The sequence below is a fragment of the Sturnira hondurensis genome, unplaced genomic scaffold (assembly GCF_014824575.4).
Source record: "Sturnira hondurensis isolate 20B ecotype Veracruz unplaced genomic scaffold, ASM1482457v3 Scaffold0014384, whole genome shotgun sequence".
In the NCBI taxonomy this organism is placed as follows: Eukaryota; Metazoa; Chordata; class Mammalia; order Chiroptera; family Phyllostomidae; genus Sturnira; species Sturnira hondurensis.
In genome coordinates, this window is record NW_028087015.1 from 27,992,557 (window position 1) to 28,015,503 (window position 22,947).

General features: G+C 45.4%; 1 protein-coding gene across 1 annotated transcript in view; it reads right to left on the reverse strand.

Annotated features, from left to right (window-relative positions):
* Positions 1-5,083: 5,083 nt before the first annotated feature.
* The window catches only part of GNS (glucosamine (N-acetyl)-6-sulfatase), a 45,033-nt gene continuing 27,169 nt past the window's right edge, over positions 5,084-22,947 (reverse strand). The window contains exons 10-14 of the mRNA XM_037063074.1: positions 17,364-17,465; positions 12,747-12,854; positions 11,685-11,795; positions 10,166-10,326; positions 5,084-7,803 (exon numbers count right to left, since the gene is read on the reverse strand). Coding sequence (XP_036918969.1) covers positions 7,725-7,803; positions 10,166-10,326; positions 11,685-11,795; positions 12,747-12,854; positions 17,364-17,465 — 561 coding nt within the window. The 3' untranslated portion in view covers positions 5,084-7,724. The remainder of the gene's footprint in view (positions 7,804-10,165; positions 10,327-11,684; positions 11,796-12,746; positions 12,855-17,363; positions 17,466-22,947) is intronic.

Consider the following 22,947-nt stretch of genomic DNA (forward strand, 5'->3'; position numbering starts at 1 on the left):
AAGGAAAGTAGTAGAATACCAAATGTTTTAATTTATGTCAACAAATATTTATAAATTACCCTGAGGATGGTAGGTGCTGGGTAGATAAGATTCCAGTGAGAAAGAATATGACCCTTGTCTTCATGGAAACCAGAGTCCACGTGTAATCCAAAGTGTCAGGAAGATAAAACACAGACGGTTCTGACTGAGCATTTAGGAAGTTAGAGAAGGCTTCCTGGAGGACGTCAACTTGAGCTGAGATCTTAAGGATGCGTGGGAGTTACCAAGCAGGATTCATGATCAGATGGAAATTTCCTGCGTACAGGGCCTGGTTCCTGAGGTCTTTGGGCAGCACATTATATCGGCGTCACTCTCACTGCTTTTCCTCCGTTATGAGAAAAGCACTAGGGCTAAGTGCTCCCGAGTTTAAGAGTGCCTCTTTGGCGAGAGCAGAGTTAAACCTTACAGTGGCAGTCGCTGTGGATCAAACCAACTTTTTTTCCCCTGCAAAGCATTTGTTTATCTCACACGGCTGGCGTGAGGACTAAGAAAGACGGTGAATATGGGGGCACCCCATACGCCGTAAAGCTGACGCCACACAGCGTGGTGCTGTTTTCCAAGTGTTTTTTCCCACCGCGGTTTTCACGGCCACTCTACCCCCGCGCCAAGGCGCTGACACTAGCATTCATCTGGAAGCATCACTCACCTAGGACCAGTTTCTGAGAGGGATGTTTTTCTAAGCAGAAATTTTTGGTTTTTAACCTCGGGCTTAGAGAAGAAAATGGAGTTATAAGGAGAACACTCAAGATTCTAATCTAGGGGGTCTGGAAGATCAAAACCTCACTATTCGGTGCCTTCGCTTGTCTCCCCCCCTCCCCCATAAATACGGTGCCACAGTTGTCTGTCTTCTCTACAGGTTAGAGCCCAGTGCTGTTGTGTGTCTGTGGGGCGAGAGCCATGCCGACACACCGTGCTCCAGGGCCGCGTGCGGGTGTAGCTCAGGGGTGGGCCTTCACCCTCGTTTCTGCTTAGTGTTGTCGCACACGTGACTTCTCTTCCAGGTAGTCAGTCATCTTCTGGACTGGATCCTCCACTCACGTGGTATCGCTCCCAGCTGCTGGGCACATCTTGGGACTGAACATTTCATAGACGTGTCTGGAAACAGCCACTTGTGCCACTTGGGGGCTGGAAGGGGCTCCTGCAGGTGGCCCCTGGGCTGCAGCTTCCTTAAGTCAGCCTTCTCCCCTGGCCAAGCTCAACCTGGCCTTCCATGGCATTGCAGGAAGAGGAAGGGGCAGGAGGCACGGGGCGTTTTTGTTTGCCCCTGCTGAGCAGAGAACTAGAATCGGCACCTGGGCTCCGGCTTCTGTGGCAGCAGCCGGAAAGCATAGTCAGAGGCTGAAGGCTGCCCCATCAGGCTCCAAGTCATAGTCACCCATTCCAGGCTGCTGAAGGGATCCAGGTGGTCCTGTCCATCTCAGACCCAGTGCTGCTGCTCACCTGCTCTGGGAGGTGCCGGGGCGGGGGGGGGGAGCGGGAGGACGTGGAAGACAAACGCACCACGCAGCCATTTGCAGCCATTTTCCTAGGGACTGAAGCAAGAACAGAATCAGTTGTGCTTCTGAGCTACTTTCCTCGCTTTGCGGGGAGGCAGGGGAGGAGTGGCTGATGGTCTCGATGTGGACAACAGGTGTCTCAGAAACCAAGCCAGGACCCCGACACGCCGCAGCTGCCGAGACCTGCTCTGCCCTCTGTTCTTTCTGCTCTCCCCCGCACCAGCTTTTGTGAGGGAGTCTTCTGGAGCGGAGACTGGGATTTGTGACTTGAGCCTGCCAGCCCGAGAGAGTCCATTAAAATGTTTTCCACCACGTGCTGAGAGCGTTTTAGCAACCACTTCAACAAAGAAGCTTCTGTCTAGTTTTAGTAACAATCGCTGGGAACCAGTGTTTATAGCCTTCAAGCATGTAATGTACATGAGACTTTCCCCCTTCCCTTTGGCAGTAAGTGAGCCTTTGCCAGTAGCTTTCTCTCTCTCAGGAGAAATCTGTCCTACACTTGGACAGATTTTGACAAAAGGCATGACCCGGTTTTTCTCGCGGTAAACCAGCATGAGTCATTTTATTAATCAAATATTGCGGCACAGCAAATTACTCCAAAATCAGCAGCTTAAAACAACACGAACATTTAATGTATCATGTGGTTTCTGTGGAATCAGAAGTTTGGAACAGGTTAGCTGATGGTTCTGGCCTGGGGGGTCTCCCAAGAGTTAAGATGTTGGCCGGGGCTGGGTGTAGTTGTATGAACTTGGCCGGGGTCGGGGGTCTGCTTCTGAGATGGCTCCCTCTGCTGGCTGGCCAGTTGGCACTGGTCATTTGCAGTAGTCCTCACCACGTGGTTTTCACCATGTAGACCTCACCCTAGGGCTACTTGGGTGTCTTCCTATGGTGGCAGGTTTCCCCCAGAGTAGTCTGAGAGAGAAAAAATGAGGAAGCGGCCGTGTCTTTTATGATCTGGCCTCAGAAGCCACCTCATCAGAAGTCCTGTCCCATTGGTGGTGCGGACCAGCGCGGATGCATTGCAGGAAGCCGGGCTGGAAATAGGTAAGTGAGGTGTGAGGAGCTGTGCTTTGATCTCTTTTCCAACAGCCATGCTGTGAAGTGGGACAAGAAGCCACTTGAATGCTTCAGGGGTAGTGGCACCTCCCTTCTTAGCCTGAAACTAGTTAGTTGCCTTGGAGGTAGAGCTATCAGGGACAAGTTCTTTTCCTTTTTTCAGTCTGTTAACATTTACTTTATATTGAAAGGTGCTCCTCTGGTGGGTGCATAAACATTTATGAGCCTTGGGTCCTCTGGTTGGATTGATCCCTTTATCATCATCAGAGACAGACCCCTTGTCTCTGATTCCATACAGTGTGTGTTTTAGGGTCTCTCTTGTCTGATGGAAGTGTAGCTTTTGTTTGGTTTCCATTTACGTGGACTTTTTCTATCCCCAAACTTTCAGTCTGTGTGTGTCTTTATATCTCTGTGTGAGCCTAATAGGCAGCAGGCATATAGATGGGTTTTATTTCGGTCCATTCCACTCTTCCAAACGGAGAATTTAGTCTGTTTACATCTAATTATGGGAAGATGGGTACTGCCACGTTGTTTTCTGGCTGTCTGGTAGCTGCTCTCCGTTCCTTTCTTCTCTTGCTGGCTCTTCGTGGTTTGATGACTTTCTGAAGTAGTATGCTTAGATTCCTTTATCTTTTGTGTATATAAAATACTACAGGTTTTTGCTATGTGGTTGCCTTGAAGGTTCCATATAACTTATATTTTAAGTTGGGAACAATTTTGAACATGCTAAACCTCTATTTGTACCCTTTTATGTGTTTGGTAGCATGTTTTACATCTTTTATCTTGTGTACCCCTTAATTATTGTAGTTACATTTTTACTTTTGTCTTTTAATCTTCATACTCTTTATAAATGATTAACCCACTTTTTATTATATATTTACCTTTACTAGTGAGATTTGTACTTTCAAATGTGTTCTTGTTACTTAATATTGCCCATTCTTTCCAGACGGCTTAGTGGTGATTAGAGCTTTCTTGCCCAGAAAACTTTCCTTCAATTCTGAGTAACTTTACCAGAAAGCATACTCTTGGTTGGAAGTTTTTGTAAGTGCTCTTTGTACTTCCATGATGTCCAACAGCCCCACAGTGGGAGAGACCTAGCGGGTGGAATGGGCCCTCAGGTACATGGTGAAGGGAGAAATCCTTCGCAGATCACAGACAGTGGAGTTTAACAGAAAGATGGCTTTGAAGCCAGATCTTTAAAACCCAGACTCTAATTAGCTCTGTGAGCTTGCATAAATTAAGCCGAGGGAAAAAGCCTACCCCGCACAACTGTTTTTTATCCTATTACAAGCATCCTTAGTGTCTGTCTACCCTTTGAGAACCTGCCAGCGTAAGTCAGAGCTGCAGCTTAAGAGGATGGATGTCAGTAGGTCTCAGGTCTCCTGGGCAGAAAGTGGTCATTGCAAGCTTCCCCTTAAAGACCAGGATTTAGAACCGTTACCTGCGCCCCTGTACCCTCAGCCATCTCCTCCATCCCTTGTTTAAACCTCGTCTTATGTGATCGCTCCTAGGCCGTCAGTAGCAGCCTCAGCACAGTGCCTTTGGTCTGGGGCCTTTCGGTTCTCTGGTTGTCTGATCTGTTGTCTCAACAGACTTCATACAGACTTAAGGGTTCACATGACCAGCCCTTTAAATCCACTGTTAGTAAGGAAAGATGAAACAAAGACTAATTCTGTGTGTGTGTGTGGGGGGGGGGGGGCGGGGTTGGTTCTACAGGGCAGGGACGTCTTAATGAAAACAGGTGGGATAAATTAGGGAAACAGAGCTGGTAGAGTCTGTACTTGACCTTGCTTTGTAAGTCCATGAAAGTAAACGTTCCCCTTTTCTTGTTGATGGCATCACATTGTGATACACCCAAATTTTGCCTGCTTTTCTGGTAGTAAGCTGGCAACTTTATGGGAGTCTTCTAATATCTTTTCTACTTGGCCTTCATGACCTTTAAGGTATAGGGCAACTTTGTAGGTCAAGGGTTGACAAATCACATCCTGTTTTTGTAAATATTGTTAAAATACAGCCACTCAATGATGCAACTACTGATTCCAGCTACTTCTGTGCTACAACAGCAGAGTTAAGTAGTTCCAACAGAGCTCACAAGGCCTACAAGCCTAAAATATTAACTTCTCCTTTAAGATTTTGAACTTCCATATTATTTGTGGCAATGGATCACATGACTTGGTATCAAAGCAAAACTCTTGGGAAGATGAACCTAGTTTATTTAACGTAAAGCCAGCCAAGGTAAGACGACTTTCCTCCGGGGCTACACATGCACGGTCTGTCAGGCAGGGTTCTCTGCGTGGTGCTCACTCCGGAAGCTCGGGCAGCGGGACCGCATGTGGGACCCCTTTCCAGGGATGGACGGGCTGTAGCACCAGTGTGGGAACGGCCGGTCTCCTGTACTTGGGTGAGTGATTAGAACACGAAACAGCATCGAGGGAAAAAGGCATCTTGTCAAAATTACTACTTGTGGACTGAAACAAAGGACACATTTCCACTAGAATAGAAATAAGTTTTAATTCATTTAAAAGTGCAGCAGTCAACAGGGTCCTTTGAAGGGCACTTTCTAAGTCAAATGACTGAAATGACACAGAACCAGGGCAGCATAACTTCTAGGAACAGATGAGGCACAAAGTTCAGTGGGATGTCAGTGGTGGTAAAACTGAAGAACCCAAACAGTCCCATCTGGCTCCACTGCTGGATCAGGTGGAGCACCTTTGCTTCCTCTTAATAAGGATCCTGGGACCATTCTTTTGTTGAAAAAAAGAACACGAATCCTTAGAGACCCAAAAGCAAATTTAAGAACATTTTTTATAGATTCAGGTGTAACGTCCATGGCTATCATTTCTATTTTGTACAAAACCCCTAGCATTGTCAGTTTGTATTGACAAAATACATTGATCCCCCCTGTATCTTGCAACAGCACCATTGGTAAAATTCAAAGACGTTCAAAAGGTTTCCTACTTGGTTATTGTACTTGAGGAGGAGCTTTGTAATAGGAGATTTTTATAAGGCAACAATCGATCTGTTCCTATGGCCTTCCTTCATTGCTAATGGGTTTATAGTGCTCTACTCTGAAGAGGACCAACAGATATGGACTTGGCCTTCTTACAAGGGAAAATAAAACTTAAGAGGAAAACAAGGCAGGCCTCTTGGCTGTGAGTCCCTTGTAGACATTTTCAAAGTTCAGTGCATCCTAGATTAGGTAAGCTGAGGCCTCTTCACGAGTGGTTTTAGCACAGATCCAGAATGAAGCCTCTGAAGGGGGTCAGACTGGAGGCCATCCAGCAGTCGGGCAGGAGATGCGCCAGCAGAGAGGCCTTGCTGCAGCCCCATCACCACGACAGCCGCCCGCTGGTTGCCAGGGCAGTGTGACAGCTGTGGCGGCAGCTGACTGGTGGATCGCTCTATGACTACCTGCTTCCAGGAACCAGCATCGTGAGGTGAAGTAAGTGAATAAGATGACATCACAGTATAAGAGTTGGTTTCTTTTTATTCAGGAATAACTATGGCATTGATTTGGAAGTTGAGTAAGGTTAAGAATCAAAAAGTGTAGAATAAAGCTGAAACCCACGTTCAACATTGTACTTTGCTTTGAGTTACAAATCTTTCTTTCTTCCCCTAAAACAGTCACAGCAGAGGTGCTCACTTCGCGTGCTTGCTTCACCTCTCAATGCCACCAGCTAATGGGGCCACACGAGGTACAAGAATAAACGCCATGGCTGTCAACCCACCGCGGTTCGCTGGCACTCCGCCAGGAGAGTAGCTTGTGACCATGGCGTACCCAGTGCTGCAAGCTCAGCCGAGGCCTTAGAGCTAAAATCACTACCTCCTGAGCTGAACAGGCTGCAAACCACAGCTCTTCCCCCTTTCCTGAGGTCCCTCCACCTATTCACCTTCTTGTGAGGAAAACGGTGGAAACGGGATTGGTCTTTAAGCCAAGAAACAGAAAAATACAGGTGTTCTAAATAGCGAGGAAACCTCGGCAAAATCTGGTTTGGACGAGAATAGGGAATGAGGCCCAAATTACACATCACCCCCCAAACAGGAAGAAACTGAAAGGGAAGAAGTTAGGGTGAAGAAGCTGATACTTTCATCAACTGTAAGAAATTTTTATATCTTAAATGAACCGAATGTCAGCAAAATGCAGAGTCAAAACAACTTCACGTGGGACTGAAACCCAGACTCCCTGCTGGACAGGAACTTACTGCACCCCAACCGGAGCCCTGTGACCTGCCAGCCGGGGGGCCCTACCTGTAGAAGGCCCTCAGAAACACAAGCTTCACCAGTGCCCGGAAGTTCTTCTTCTCTGCCGAGTTTACCTAAGTCACTTCATTTTTCAGCACTCAGAGGGAAAAGCGAGAGGAGAGACGCGCCCTCGACACCGCGGGTCTAAGTTACCTGACTCCACGTGAGCAGCAGCCACCGGAAGACAGCAGACGGCGCCCCCTGTCAATAACCACCTGGAATTAGCCTGTACCGAAGCCTGCTTCTCTTTCAGCGCAGTGCCAGCCCCGAATCCCCCCAAAACAAACAGCGCGTGGTTGATAGGATTTGAATTTGCGCCCTTATTGCATCACACTGGGATGGATATAATAAACGATACATTTCTGCTATTCTAAAAACAATGGTACTTGTTCTTAATCAGATGATTTAGCTCTAATAGTTATTCTTCAAGCCCTGTGACGTTAGTATTTTTTGATAGTGAAGTGCTCAATTTGAAATGCTGTATAGGTCCTTTGATTTTCGTTCAAGCTATAGATCAAAAACATCCCCCCCCCCCCCCCCAGTAAAGCACTGCCATTTATCTGAATGGTTTATAAATTCAGGCCCGGACCACACGGGGACTAATCGAGAACTGCAGCCCCAGGACAGAAGGGGGATGGTGGGAGCAAAGACCTCAGGGGCAGTGGGATGAGCTGAATGAGGGACCAGGGACAGCCACTCCCGACATGAGGACAGAGTTCACAGTTTAACACATTGCACAAGTTGGTCAGCTGACTGGGTTGCTTTTTAAAATGACGTACAGTCAGTCCAGAAACGCTTCCAGGTGTGGTTTGGTCTTGAAGACTAGCTACAGACACCTACTACAATCACTTCATCAGAAAGAGGTGTGCGGGGACCCAGCTGCAGAGGTCGCTACAGAAGATGTTTCGAAAACCTTCGAGTCCTGCCTCCACCGTAATTGTTGAACATGAGACGAGGGTCAAACCGGTATCTGGGGAAGAAAAATACAAGGATGCCACGTTAGCTGTAGCTAGCCGCTGAGAACTTCCTACAGAATGTTAATAGGAAAGGGTGGCAGAAAGAGACAGCAAAGGAATGATCAATAGCAAAGGGACACTCAATCCACCAGAAGAGAATCTAGGGTTAAGTTTGTAGTGCAAAACAAGAGTATTTGATGATAAGGGCATTTCCACTGCAAGTCAACCAGCACAAAACAATGCAGAAGGAGAGAGGAAAGGAGAAAAGAAACAGAAGTCGGGTTAATCTTGGAAGGAGGCAAGATTTGAAGGTTTTTTTTCTGAGGGATGGGGGCGGTCTGTAAGGTATGAAGCAGCCCACGGCTGAGCGCAGCCCTTGCTGAAGGCCCTCCCAGCCGCTTCAGAGCCCTTTGTCAGCCAAGTGGTCGGTGAGAATGCAGCTGTGCGCCTCAGACACGAGTGTAAATCTGCCTCACCGTGAACTCGGGTAAGTCATTAACCGCACTGGCCACCAATAAAATATGCAATTGATGTACAATACCTGGTCCATAAAATAACTTACTTTACCCCCCATGGGAAAGTTACAGTGAATGCCTGTTGGTAACTTGAGCCGAGACTTGGCAAACAGAGACTTACTGTACATGTCTGTGAGGGCTAAAAATAACATTTTATTTCACTGTTTCTTATACCTACTATCTTTTGGGACAAACGAATTCCTACTATTATTTTAAAGCAGGGGCTGGCCAATTTTTTTTAAAAGGGCTGAGTAACATTTTAGGGTTTGTGGGCCATACAGTCTGTCCCTATTACTCAATTTTCCTGAAGTGTAAAAGTGGCCACACACAGTATGTGAGGGAGTGTGTGGCTGTGTTCTAACAGGTGGTGGATGAACCGGGCCTGTGGGGTTCTACAGACCTAAATGTTTGGAAGGAGAGAATAAGCTATGGCTAAGGAATTTTTACAAAATGAGTTCTAAAATGAGAATCCAGTCAGTCTCATTCCCATATTGGGTTGTCCAAAAAATTTGTTTTTTCCCCCTAAGACGGCTCTAATAGCACTCAGTTGTCTTTGTCATTCAAAACAATTTTGTTAGATTGTACGGGGACAGCTGTCCTATCAGTGTGCATCTGAAAAAAACATCAAAATCTGTGAGTTTTTGTGCAGCCATTTTAATATTGAAGATAGAAGAAAATATGCAGTATTTTCAGCATATTATACTTTATTATTTCAAGAAAAGTAAAAATGCAACTGAAACGCAAGAAAAGATTTGTGCAGTGTGTGGAGAAGGTGCTGTGACTGATAGAATGTGTCGAAAGTGGTTTATCAAGTTTTGTGCTGGAGATTTCTCGCTGGGTGATGCTCCATGGTTGGGCAGACCAGCTGAAGTTAAGAACAATTAAACCGAGATATTAATCGAGAACAATCGATGTTATACCATGCAGGAGATAAGCTACATACTCAAAATATCCAAATCAATAAAGTTATTGGTGAAATTTTTTAAAAGCCTTTTATTTTACAGAAAAAATGAAACAGACTTTTTGGCCAACTCAACACATCTTCTCTCATCTGTCCTGAAGAATCAGTTCATATAAAATGGTTAAATAGTAACACTGCTCCTCTCCACTGGCTTAGGACATTTCTCCCCTCTGTCCTACAATCAGAGTCTAAGAACTGAAATAATCTTTTCCCAGTGAAAGTTTAATTTTGTAATTCTCAAGCAAATGACGACAGGTTTGGCCATTGGCGCCTCAAAGGCACGGTGTGCTGAGCCCAGTGGCCGTGGGCAGAGTGGCTGCTGGAGGGGAAGGAGGGGGAGGAACAGAGCTGACCTAGGAGGCGGCAGGTAACATCTCCCCTACCTCTGCACGCTACAGTGGACACACCGACTTCAGCATTTCAGAGTTCACACCTTCTACTCCACTGTGTCTAATACATGACATTTACTGGCAAGTACCCACATTTCTGAGAAATGACATAGAAGGCCATGCCCTCGGAAATGCTAGGAAACAGGCTAGCATTTGGCCTGTTGTAACTTGCTAGTAACTTGGCCAGTTACTTTAAAGGAGCCCAGCTGTCGCCAGTGCAGTCGAGTGGCACCTTGACCAGAACTGCAGGCAGGAGGGGAGGCAGAAGAGCCTCAGTGGTGAGGTGCGGGGCTACACCGGTAACTAAAGCACCGGTCAGCACAAAAAGCAGAACAGCTGGTTTTCACGGCACAACAAGCTGGCGCGTTGAGACAGCATTCCCACTCTACAGCAGGAGGATGAGAAATGCAGCACAGCTCCAGGCAGAAAGGACCCATCAGGCTCCCCCTGTTCTCAGGGCGTGTCTGCTCGAGATAACTTGGCAAAGGCACTAAAGAGAACAGGAACTTACCCGGGGTCAAAAACCCCTGGAGTGCGACAGGTTGGTCCGGCACAGGACTGCAACATCATTAGCCGGTAGTTCATCTTTCCTAAGAGCTCTGGGTCTATACTCTTAGCAATGTTAGTGATTTGGTGTGGGTCTGCGGTCAGGTTATAGACTTCTACGAACACCTGCAGGAAAGGATGGAGGCAAGAAAAGAGCAAGGGGTTACGCTAAGAAGTACGCGTGTGAACTGTTTCTAAATGGAGAGGGAGGAGGCAGACGACCCTCAAGGCCCAGGAGAATATCATCTGGTTTTAAGAGCCTCAAAGAAAATTTAAAAAGATCCTCGAAGAGCCCAAGGGTATACATGAGACAAGGGAGCATCTGTTCTGGGGTTAAACTGCCTCAGCCCAAGGCCCAAATGCTGGAAGGGGGACTGTCTCACTGGGGGCAGGTATTACTTTCTACCATTAAAGCAGACGACAGAAGGCACAACCCTCAAAGGGCAAGGTCTCAGAAACTAGACTTGGTAATGAAGTTATGGAGCGGGAGCTGACGTATGGTTTATTTTCACCTCTCAGTTGTGAAGACAGGAAAGCACTCAAACCTGTGTTACACAAACGTTAGGTTCCCCTATTTTAAAAAGCAGTAATTTTGGATGCACTGAAGGCTACAGCGCTACTATTTCTAACATTAGACACGTCTGATATCACCATTTCCCCCCATTATGTATGCACTTTGTTCTCCAAACTGGAGTGAAGTGATAGACCAGGAAGATGGTGGGAATCTGCCTGTGGGCTTCCAGCGGCCGCCCTCAGACCATCATTGGTAAAGTAGTTCTCGCACTGATGAAGGTCACAGGGGAAGGGGCACAGGAACTGAGTCTCGGGGGAGCTCTCTTGCCTGTCGTCTAAAGTGTTTATGAGCTGCAAGCAAATGGCGCGTGAGTCAGCTTCTGAGAAACACGATCACGATGAGCACTGGCTCCATATGGCGAGATGCGGGTGAGCAGATGGGGCAGGGTAGCACCTGCTGCGAACACTGAAACCGCACGGGACCGGAGTCCACGTGACCGTTCAGATAGCCCACGCTGATCCGTGCTGGCTAAAAGCCACCTTCTTCCAAGGGTGGAGCTCCTGGCCCTGCCTCTGGCCCCCGGCCCCTCACTAATCTCTCTGAGCAGCACTGGATTATGCTGTGCGGGGACAGAGGTTTCTGAACAAGTTGAGGGTGTCTGTCTGACCCTTGGCCCAAGCTAGCAGGGAAGCAAACAGACCAGACAGGCAGCATTCTGAAAAAGTGACCTGCACCTTTACAGTACACGAGAGGTGGGGATGGGAGTGGAGAAGGCCTCATCCAAAAAGGTCGGAGAGGATAAAGAATGCCCTTGGGGAATTCCACTTTCTTCGCTGAAGGAAACCTAAGTGGAAGTGCAGATAAGAAACCCCTTCCCTAGAGGGCATCCTTGGACCTGCTCTTCTGCCACTGTGTCCAGCCAGCAAAGCACTCGCGCAGACGCAGGGGTGGGGTGCGCGGGGCGTCTCACCTCCTGGTCATCGAACTCGCAGTACTGTAGGTCCCACCGTGCTGACACGGTCCTCACACAGGCGTAGGTGTTGTTGTAAGCATCTTCACACACACAGTCTGGGAAACATTGCTGTGGAAGTATTTCAAAAGTTACGTGAAGATAGTTCTATAGTAACAACTGTCTACAGGGGCAACCAAATTAGCTCAAACCAGACATACAATTGGAGAGAAATTGGGAAACGTTCCACAGAGAAATGCACTGGAAATAGATGTGAGGCTTTGCCCGTCACTGATGTGATGGCAAACCTAAGGAGTGCAGTCGGTGGTTCTGCTGCCGCCCCAGCTGCTGATCTCCTGACGAGGGTCAGCTGGAAGGGCCCTGTGAAACGCAGGGTTGCTAAGAACTACTCAGTACTCAAATGAGTCACTTCTAAGGTACGGTACAACTGCCATCCTAAAGGGTTGGGGGGAAAGTGCTAAAATGAGCTTTGTAAAATCATCTACAGGTATTTATTGTGAGTGTTTTATCACCAAGTAGGACTTAAAATTCTAACTTATTTAAGTCTTCATAACTGTATCATGACACTGTGGTGTCAGGAAGGCCAACTCCAAATGGAAACCTGTTTTCCCTTCTCCAAAATGAGGCCCGCATCTCTGTGACCACCCTTACGACCAGCTTGGCAGGACGCTCGTGACAGCATGGTTGTAGGTGGGACCCCATCTCTGCTGGATGACACCTCTAATAAAAACTGGTATGCTGCTGGGAAGGGTAGGAAAACAGGAAGGGGTATTAATAAGGTAAGAATATGGGCAGATATGTGTACTTGTTACAAAAATTGGAAGAATTTGAGTGCACATTCTTGACAATATGTTGGCAATATTTTCAGGGTTTTTTTTTTCATTTTCAGAATTATTGAATTTACCTTTGTGCATCTAACTAATCTTCCACAGTCAAGCGACAAAGTCAAGTGAGAGAGAAGTAGGACCCAGACGAAGGTTCCAATACTTGATTTCTCTGAACTAACGCCTTGCTGTGCTCTCTGTGTGAACACTGTCCAAGCCGACACAAACTACTACTCACAGATACTCCAGGGCTCAGGGAAGGGCACGTTGGGTCGGTGACATTACGACCTTCTCCTTGATATTCCACCAAGACATCTGATCGCCAAGTCACATTACTGGCACCTTTCTAGAAAGAAGAAAAGTGGTTCCTATGAGACATCTGGGCTGTGAAAAGGATGACGGTTCTTACTGTTCTGTGAAAGGGGGCTTGGCAGTCAACACTGATTGGACTGTTCAGTAACTAAAGGTAGGCAATGACCGACTGGTGCGTATGAAGGCCACTGAGTACCACGTTTGGTATTTATAGAGCCCTTGCAAGTGACGGTCAGATGCTCTGAGCATTTTATAGTTACTTCTCAAGATTACTTCTGCGAGGCAGGTCAGGAACGGAAACCAACAAAGCAGCTAAGCAAGAACTGGTCACATGCAAGGTGCTGGACGTCCAGGTTAGAATAAACAGTACTGTCTATAAATTCTATGGAAGATCGTCTCTAAGTACATACTAACAAATTTATAACAATACACTCAAGGACAAGAATTCACGTACATTGAACAGGGCCGTGCTAAAGACTGTAGGACATTCTTGATGGTCAGAATAAAGATACCACACATACATGAACTTGTGGGGAGGGGGAGAAGTCCTCCCACACCCCTTCGGTGCTTACGGCTGGACTTGTAAAAATAAAACAGTAAAACTGACACACGACTAAGTTAATAAGACAAAAACAATGTATGTGCTCGGGAGAATCACTAATATAATACTCAGGTCATAAAATGAGGCTCAAAGACATGACTGAACTAGGCACCCTTTTAGACTTTTTAGACAAACAATAAATTTGTGAGAACCTGACAGGAGAAATAATACTCATTAGGAAAGATTCTAAGCGTGGTTTGGGTACTGTTCATTAGTGGGGACTCTAAAGAAAGTTTGGGTAGTAAATTAGTAAAGGCGGGACGTTCTCCTAACTCGAGTGATAAGGCTGTCTCTCGGGCCTCAGGAGTAGGGCAGGCAGCTATCATATGGTATCGCATGGGACATTCACCTCCTGCTCTTGGGACAGATTATTCAGGGTTTTCTTCTTGCATGGGAGTTTCTTAAGTGGCTTTAATTCAAAATAATATGCCACTGTGGGATATCTTGGGGTGGCCTGCCCTGGGCCCTGTGAGTAGAGGAGAAGACCTGTATGGAGAAAGTTAAAGGAAGTAACTAACTCATCTACAGATTCAACGCAGTTCCAACCAAGTGCTCAACATGATTTTTTAGGCAAACTGAAAAGCTGGTTTTAAAGTCCATATGGAACAAAGACAGCTAGAATCCCTGTAAGAACAATGAGAGACATGCACCCATACGAAGATTTAATTATGCCACTTTACAAGACAAAATGATACTGGTACAGAGACAGATCTTCGGGACAGAAAAGACAACTGAATATTTATAGAGACCAAACTAAAATTGGATCCCTGACTCATACCATACAAGAAAATCAACTCTAGATATAATGAGGGCTTGAATGTAAGCACAAAATTTTTAGGAGAAAATCTAAAAGAGCTGTTTTCTAACCTCAAGGTTCAGAAGCATTTTTATAAACAAGACACAGAAAATACTAACCATAAAAGAGACAATTTATACATTCAACTCAAGTGATGTCTTGTGTTAACATAAGGAAAAGACAAGTTACTAAGAGGGAGAATATGATGGGACAAAAATGGGCATCTCACAAGGAAAAAAACACAAAAGGTAGAAATGAAAAATGATTCACTGATCAGAAAGAATACACATAGCCCTGGCTGCTGCTGCTCAGTGGATGGAGCACCACCAGACTGTAAACCAAAAGGTCAATGGTTCGATTCCCAGTCAAGGTACATGCCTGGGGGTGGGGGCCAGGTCCCCAGTTGGGGGGCATGTAAGAAGAAACTGGGTGATGTATTTCTCTTGCATTGGTGTGTCTCTCCCTCTGAAAGTAAATAAAGTTCAAAAAAAATGATTTTCTAAAAAAAAAAATCAATTAAAAAACAATAAAAAAACCCTGGAATCCTTGTACACTGCTGGTGGGAATATATAAAATGGTGTAGTTGCTTTAAAAACAGTATAGCAGCTTCTCAAAAGGTAAAATAGTAAGTCATGTGACCCAGAAATTCTCCTGGGTATATATCCAAGAAACTGAAAAATTTGTCCACTGAAAACTTGTACACAAATATTCATAGCACCATTATTAGTAACAGCCCCAAAGGGGGAACAACCCAACTGTCTATTGGCTGATAAATGAGTAAACATGGAATACATTTGTACAATGGAATACTATTCAGCAGTAAAAAGGAATGAAGTATTGCTGTCAATGTTATAATGTGGATGACCCTTGAAAGTGAAAGATGCCAGGCACAAGAGGCTACGTAGTATATGACTATCTACATGAACTGTCTACAACAGACCTGTCTACGGAGACAGAAAGCTGACTAGCGCTTGCCCGGAGCTGGGAGAGGGAGCAGTGGAGAAGTGACTGCTAATGTTTTGGGGGTGATGAAAATGTTCTAAAATTAGATTACAGTGTAGTTGCACAACTCTAAATATACCAAAAACAAATGACTTATAAACCTTAAATGAGTGAAATGTATAGTGAGTTAAGTCATAAAAAAGATTTATCTCATTAATATACAAAAAAAACGCACAGCAGGACCAAATATGATTTTGGTGTTTTTTACCCACTACATTGGCAAAATTTAAGTTGTCTCACAGTTTCATACAAAGCAAAGGGAACTGTCACACTGCTGCTGAGAATGTAAACTGATGACCACTTTGTAAAATAACTCGGTAATATTTGTGAAAATGAACATGTGCAGTCCTGTGACCTTGGCACACACACGTTCACTGGGAGATGCGTGTAAGAATGCGGTTGCAGCACTGTTCCTAAAACAGAGCTAGAACAAACACAAATGTCCACAGACCGACAAGAAAACAGATAATGAAGGGGTGACATGTGCATACAATGGAATATTAGGCATCTGTGAACACCGTGAATTTGGAAACAATGCTAGATTGAAAAAAGTTCCTAATGACATCCAGCAGGGTATCAGTTTTAGAGGGCAAAAAAAAATCAAAACTAGGTATATGTTGTTTAAGGATACATACATACGTAGTAACCCTAAAAAAATAAAATCCAGAAAAGGATAACCATGAAATTCAGGAAAATGAGCCCTAAGGTAGAATTGCCAAGTAATGGGAATATTTCAGTTCTTAAATGGGATGAGGGGGTCGTGACATTTCTTGCATTTCATAAATAATGTGAGTTATATGTCTTCTCTTGTATGAAGCGTATACTATCTAATAATAAATTCTACTAGATTCAGACAAATCAATAAGATTTACCTATAATGAGTCACCATGAATGCCTAAAACATTTTAGTACTGATCAGTCCAAATGTGTCTATGTTTAAATGTATTAAAATACATTTTTGCCTTGGCTGGTGTGGCTCAGTGGATTGAGTGCCAGTCTGTGAATCGAAAATTTGCTGGTTTGATTCCTAGTCAGGGCACATGCCTGGGTTGCGGGTCAGGTTCCCAGTTTGGGGTGTGTGAGAAACAATTATTGATGCTTCCCTCACACATCCATGTTTCTCTCCTTCTCTTTCTCCTTCCCTCCCCCTCTCTCTAAAAATAAATAAAATGAAATACATTTTTAAAAGATTTTATTTATTTTTAGAGAGGAAGGGAAGGAGAGAGGGAGAGCAACATCAATGTGTGGTTGCCTCTCGTGCATCCCCTGCTGGGGAACTAGCCTGCAACCCAGGCATGTGCCCTGATTGGGAATTGAACGGCGTGATCCTCTGGTTTGCAGGCTCAGGCTCAATCCACTGAGCCACACCAGCCAGGGCTGAAATACATTTTTAATGAAGAAGAGATGCTGCTGCGTAACCTCCTTTTCTCCCTACAGTATTTAAGAGGCATCCTTCCGAGTCCATGTATACAGATCTTTATCATTTAGTGCTGGTCTAATGGTGCAATGTTTTAAACAATTCCCTACTGAATATTTAGGTTTTCTATTTTCTTCTATTAATACTCATGTACATTTTTTTATGGTTAGCTCTGTGTGGTACCAGGTACATAGCACTTGTGAATGAATTTTCTTTTCTTCGAATAAATTCCCAGAGGGAACTGCTTGATGTGTGTGTTCTAAAGTGGTATGTCTTGATAAATTAGCCTCCTGATAGCTTTCACGAACAGAGTCTGAGTAGTTCCCACTTCCTACACTTCCGCAAACAGTGGGCATCTCTGCCAGTGCTGCGGTAGGTGGGGGCCTCCTCCTGTTAGGCATTTCTTCGATCCGCATTGATGCAATCTTTGCACTTACTTCAGCCATTTCTATTTCCTCTGTGAGTTGATCAAGTATTTTCCCAATTTATCACCCATTTTGTTTATAATAGTTTTTTGGGGGGATGAGAAGTAGGGAGAATATAGAACTGTTTATATGTGGCTATCCTTTTTTAAAGAAAACTGCTTCCTACCACAGAGAAGAGAAAAATTCTATTCTCTCTACCCCAAATTTAACAGCTTTAAGATTTAAGTTTTAAAGTCTAAATTTACACAACCTGGAACTTATTTCAGTCTTGGCTCAGGCCTGATTGATGGTTTTATACTCACCAAAATGGGCAATAAAGACATCCCATCCATCTGTGTCTTATTCAGGTTGTAGCCAGCAATGTCCAAAATAGTAGGACCCAAGTCAATGTTGGCAACAAGCATCTATGAGAATGAGAAAAAAAAACAAGTTTTTCTTTTCTATCTATACTCTTCTCCCCCCACCTCACCCCCTTGTTTCCCTAGTGGATTAACTGTCAGCATTCTGAAGCTTTTGTCCATCTCTGAAATGAGACAAACAGCATTTACTGTTATCTTTTGTACAGATCATACTTACTTATTAGGTCTTACTGATTCATATATTCAAATATAACTATAGTAATTAAAAAAAACAAAACTAAGGTTTACAAGATATGCTCCTGGGAAATTATATATTTATTCCACCCACATGCTATTATTGATCAAAACATTTTATCCCTGGCTGGTGTGGCTCAGTGGACTGAGGGCCAGCCTGCGAACTAAAGGATCATGGTTCGATTCCCAGTCAGGGCACCTGCCTAGGTTGAGGGCCAGGTCCCCAGTAGGGGACACATAGAGGTAAGCACACACTGATGTTTCTCTCCCTCCCTCCCCCTCTCTAAAAATAAATAAATAAAGTAAAATCTTAAAAGAAACATTAAAAAAAAAAACTCTTTTGGGATTGCCTAGAATCTGCTACAAATCATGAGAAAAATACTGGTCTATTTTATACAAAGTGTTTTTCAATTTGATCATTCTTTAGTCTACTAAATTTAACTTCAAATGGACTCCTGACAATTTCAAAAGCCTCAAAGTTTGAACGCTCACCAAGGAAGACACCAGCCCTTTCCATAGTTTCTCAAAGTGCAGATATTTCACAAACTTCTGCACTAGTGCATAAGTAAGTTTCCTTAAAGGGGATGAAACTTAGATGTTTTATTTATTTCTTAAAAGATTTTATTTGTATTTAGAGAGAAAGAGAGGGAGAGAAACATTAATGTGTGCTTGCCTCTCATCACTGTGGTCACAGGTTAGGAGAAGCTTCGGAATGCTGACAATAACCCACGAGGGAAACAAGGGGACCAATGTGCACGTATTCTGCACCAGCACTGGGTGTCGACCCTCATTTAACCCTCGCCACCTGGGAGGCTGTATTTCCCCCATTTTATAGGTGAGGAAATGAAAGAGAAGTAACTGAAACCAAGTCAATAGCTGGTAAGTGGAAATGCTCATTTACTCAAAGGAAGTAACAGTTTTCAAAATTATTGAGAAAACAGATCTGAGGGGAGGCCAAGTAGGGGTTTACAAAGACAACTCCTACCAACCATGGTACTTTTAATTTAAAAACAAAACCAAAAGTACGGATAGGAAGGGCAAGAACACAGTGTGGCCTGACGGTTCATCAGGGCCAGGCTTCCCGGCAGCCAGGAAGCCGGAGCAGACGCAGATGCTGGCTCTGGGCCCAGAGTGCAAATGCGGCTGTCAGACACGACCACTTGGTGGCAGGCAGCCCCAGGGAGGGGCAATCCATCTGTCACCGAGAACGAGCAATGTCTCCAGGGAGGGTATGAGGCCCGGGTGAGAGACGTCTTGCCGAGCTCCAAGTGCCTCAGGCGGACTGCACAGCTTGGAATAAGGGCAACCAGAGAGGGTGCCTGAGAGATCAGGTCAGGAGAGGCGAGCCAGGCAGAGGCTCGACCTCCATGGTCAGATCAAAGCAACGAGACGCTGACTTGGGACTAACAGATCTTCAGCGAAGGCCAGAACATGAATGAAGTGAAGCCAAGTCCACAGGTATTATTAACATGTCCAAGGCAGCTTTTTCAGAAAAGAAACAGGTAAACCCCAAAATAGTAAAACCCACAGACATGCAAAATGGCGACTGCAGGTCTCACCAGGAATTACGAGCCAGCAGCTGCATGATGGGAGCTCTCACAGCGGCTTGCTCTATGCGGCCAAGGGTGCGGGTGCCCGTACAAATCGAGGGGCACTGAGATTCGGCACAAGTGCCAGGTACCCGGCCCCAGCACTCCTTCTTCCCAGGTAGCTACAATGATCTCTTTCCTCCTAGGGTTTGTCTGACTAAGAAGCAGAGCCTCAAAATTAGCATGTTGTGTCAGGACCCACAGTATGGGTCCACCACAGTAGTGACTCCTAGAAACATGAACGTTTTAAGTTCCTAAAATGGTACAGGCACTCCTCAACTTATGATGGGGTAGCATCCTGAGAAAATACATCATAAATTGAAAATCTCGTAAGTCAATTTAATGTGCCTAACCTACCAAACACCATAGCTTAGCCTAGCCAGTTTTGTGGAATGGGTGGTGCTTTTGCACCATCATAAAGTAAAAAAAATGTAAGTCAGAACACTGTAAATTGGGGACTTCCTGTACTACTTTTATTACTATGTATGAACTCGAAGACTCACTTATGGATTGTGACCGAAAAAGCCTAGACAAGACCAAAAGTAGATTATCTTGCAACTCATAGCCTTACAGTTTGGGAACGTTTTGGGGATTTAAATATATAGACATTGTAGTCACATAAAAGCCCCTAGAAAACTCTGAAATAAGGGTATCATGGCTTGAGACTGTTTATACTTCAGCTCTGGAAGGGTGGCCGTGCCGCAGTCAGTGAAGAGTAAGAGGGCCCTCGGAGGACGCCGCCGCGGGTTCCCGATGTTAAAGAGTTCAGGCAGGGCTCTCAAGGCAAAGACTCGCAGCACATCAGAGAGCACCCAGACCCACTTCATGGCAAGCCCTGGCACTGCGTGAAGCAGAGACCTCCCCACATCTGGGGCCGCTGCACTGGATCTGCCCTGGGCCCCGGCTTCTCCGACAAGGAGGGAGCCCCTGCTGCACTTAGCGTCCCCCCAGCCTCACAGGGAGACCACCGCTAATGTTGCCCAAAGTATGACAGCCCACAGGTGGTCTTCCAGAGTCCCCGTTCAGTTCTATCCCTCCTGGGTCAGGCTGTGTCGCGTCAGTTTTCCTGCTCATCTTTTCCTGTGTTAAAATCCCTTTGAAGAAATTCTACCACCAAATCTAAAGCCGGATTAATTTCTAGCAAGAGGAGAAAACCTCAACAGCCTATCTTGGGCAACCATACACCCCACCTTCTTCTCCTAAACAGCTAATAGAAAAGTAAAACCACTGGTCAAACGTGCCCTGTTTTCACCACCAGGCTGCTGACAGCTCAGCTCATTACCGTCTCTGGCATTCTCTGTGCCAGATGAAGGCCAGGGCATTCCACAGGTCTCAGACTACACCTGTCAGCACGGCAGTGTGAAGTATCATGGACTCTGAGAACAGGCACAGTTCATTCTCAGTCTTGGTTCTGCCATTTGTTATGTGTCCTTGGTAATATCCACTCGACTAGTGTGGATGCCCCCTGATATGTGTTAGGGGCTGGGTATTCTATGTTTAGATAGTGCCTCTCTTCTTGGAACCCCTCGAGTTAAAAAGACAAGCTCAGTAGGGTATGGTAAGTGCGAGGCCAGCTGGGAGCGGGTGAAGGGCACCTACCCTATGTGGGGGCAGGGGACTGTAGTGACTTCCCAGAGGGGACCCCTAAAGGCTAATTCATGTAGTTTGGCAAAAATGGGCATTCCAGACAGAAGGAATAGTCAGTCACAGACAGGCAAGGAGGTGAGAGGTGGTTGGCTTAAGAAGTGAAAGTAGTTCAGTCCAAGGGCCGCCTTCTGTCCCTCCAACAAGCTGAGCCCATTCTCTTCTCACACCTGTGCCCTCACATCTACCGTTCTGCTCAGAATACCGCCTGCAGATCTCTGTATGACTGAACCCTTCTCAACACCCAGGCCTCTGCTCAGATGCTGCTGAGGCTTTCACTGACCACTGCAGCTGAAGTACCAGGTGCTCTCCGACACGGAGAGGTAAGAACTGATCTTCCCCGACTGCTCACCGCTGTATACCTGGGCACACTGTGCTGGCACAAGACACTTCCTAAATACTTGTTGTCTGAGCCACAGTCTAATTGTTAAGTGTAGGAACTCTGCAGCCAGACTGACCAAATTCAAACACAGGGCTGATATATTTTAGCTACATGATCTTGGACAAACCACTGAACTTCTGTACCTCAGTTTCCTCACCTGTAAAATGGGGCTACTAGTACCTGTATCTCATAAAACTGTTAAATGAGTTGATACAGGCAATACATTTAGAATAACACCTGTCACATACTGAGCACTCAGTAAATGTCAGTTGTTACCGTTGAAATGGCTTCCCAGGAAGACTGTTTAGAGCAGGGCAAGTTTCTGATTTCAACATTGAGATGGCACTGTTAACTTGGAGAAACGAGCAGCTGGCTGGCACTGCACTCTGTTCCCACTCAGCCTCCTTCCCCACACTGGTTAAAAGTGGCCCCGGCAGCCCTGCTGCTTGGAAATGCACACAGCTGCCAACATTTTCTGCAATCAGCTCTCAGCACCAACATCAACAAAAAGCTTTTAAGATTTAATGGTCTTCCAAACATGCCTATCTCCTTTGTAAGAAGAGGCCCATTTAGAGGGCACTGAATTTGTAGTGGAAAGTGACTGCCTTTAAGAATATGGGTCTTAAGAGAAAAAGAACTCAAAGGCAATTACAAAGGCCATTTTACCTTTCTGAGAAGATTTTAACAGAATTCCATCAAGAGCACCGTAAAAGGAAACAAGTATATGGCAGGCATTTAAACCCCCAAATTAAACTAAAGTATAACCAGAAAGTCTGGCCCATTTTCCAATCTCAGCTTACATAATGTATTTGCTCATTCTCTTTTGTTCCACAGAAGACGGAAACTGTGATTCAGCAAAGAGAGAAGACACAACTTGGATCGATTTTTATCTCCCAAGCACCAGACCAAGGTGTTTTGGATCAAGGTGCCCATGATTTCTAGAAACAAAGTGCCTTATCAGGTACCCAGTTTGGAAAAAAACACTGAAACCAAATGGAAATGATGATAAAAGCATCTGGCATGCCATGACAGTTCTAGGTGGGAGATCAGCAGAGCTGAAACGCATGTTAGGAAGGATCCCCCAGAGAGAGGAAGTAAATTCTCCATAGCCTTACATTCCAAGTGAGGTCCCACAAGCAGCAGGCATCACCTGGGAGCATGTCAGAAGTGCAGAATCCGAACCTTGTTTTAAACAAGGCCCCCAGGGGATCTGTAATAACAATACAGACTGAGGAGCTCTACAGGGTAGTGGGCCCCACACCAGACTGCCTCTCAGAATCATCTGTGAACCACAGAAGAAAACAAAGGACGGCTGCACATTCTACCCCAAGTGAGCCAATGAGAACGTTTCTAGATGTTGAGCCTTTCACTACTTCAGAGGGTAAGTTTGCTGAGCACCCAGGAAGAGTCACTGCTCCAGGGCAAAGTAAAGATCTAGTCTCAAGAGAGAAACAGAGGGGAAGAGTCAAGATGGAGAAGTAGGTAAATCCCAAACTCACCTCCAACTAGCACATCCAAATTACAAATTATAGAACCAACGCCACCACTGAGAACCACCTGAAGCCTGGCTGAACAGAAGTCCTGTAACTAAGGATATAGAGAAGCAGCCACGGGAGGATAGTTCGAGGGGCGGAGACGCAGACTGGGCACGTCCACACCCATGTTGTGGTGATAATAA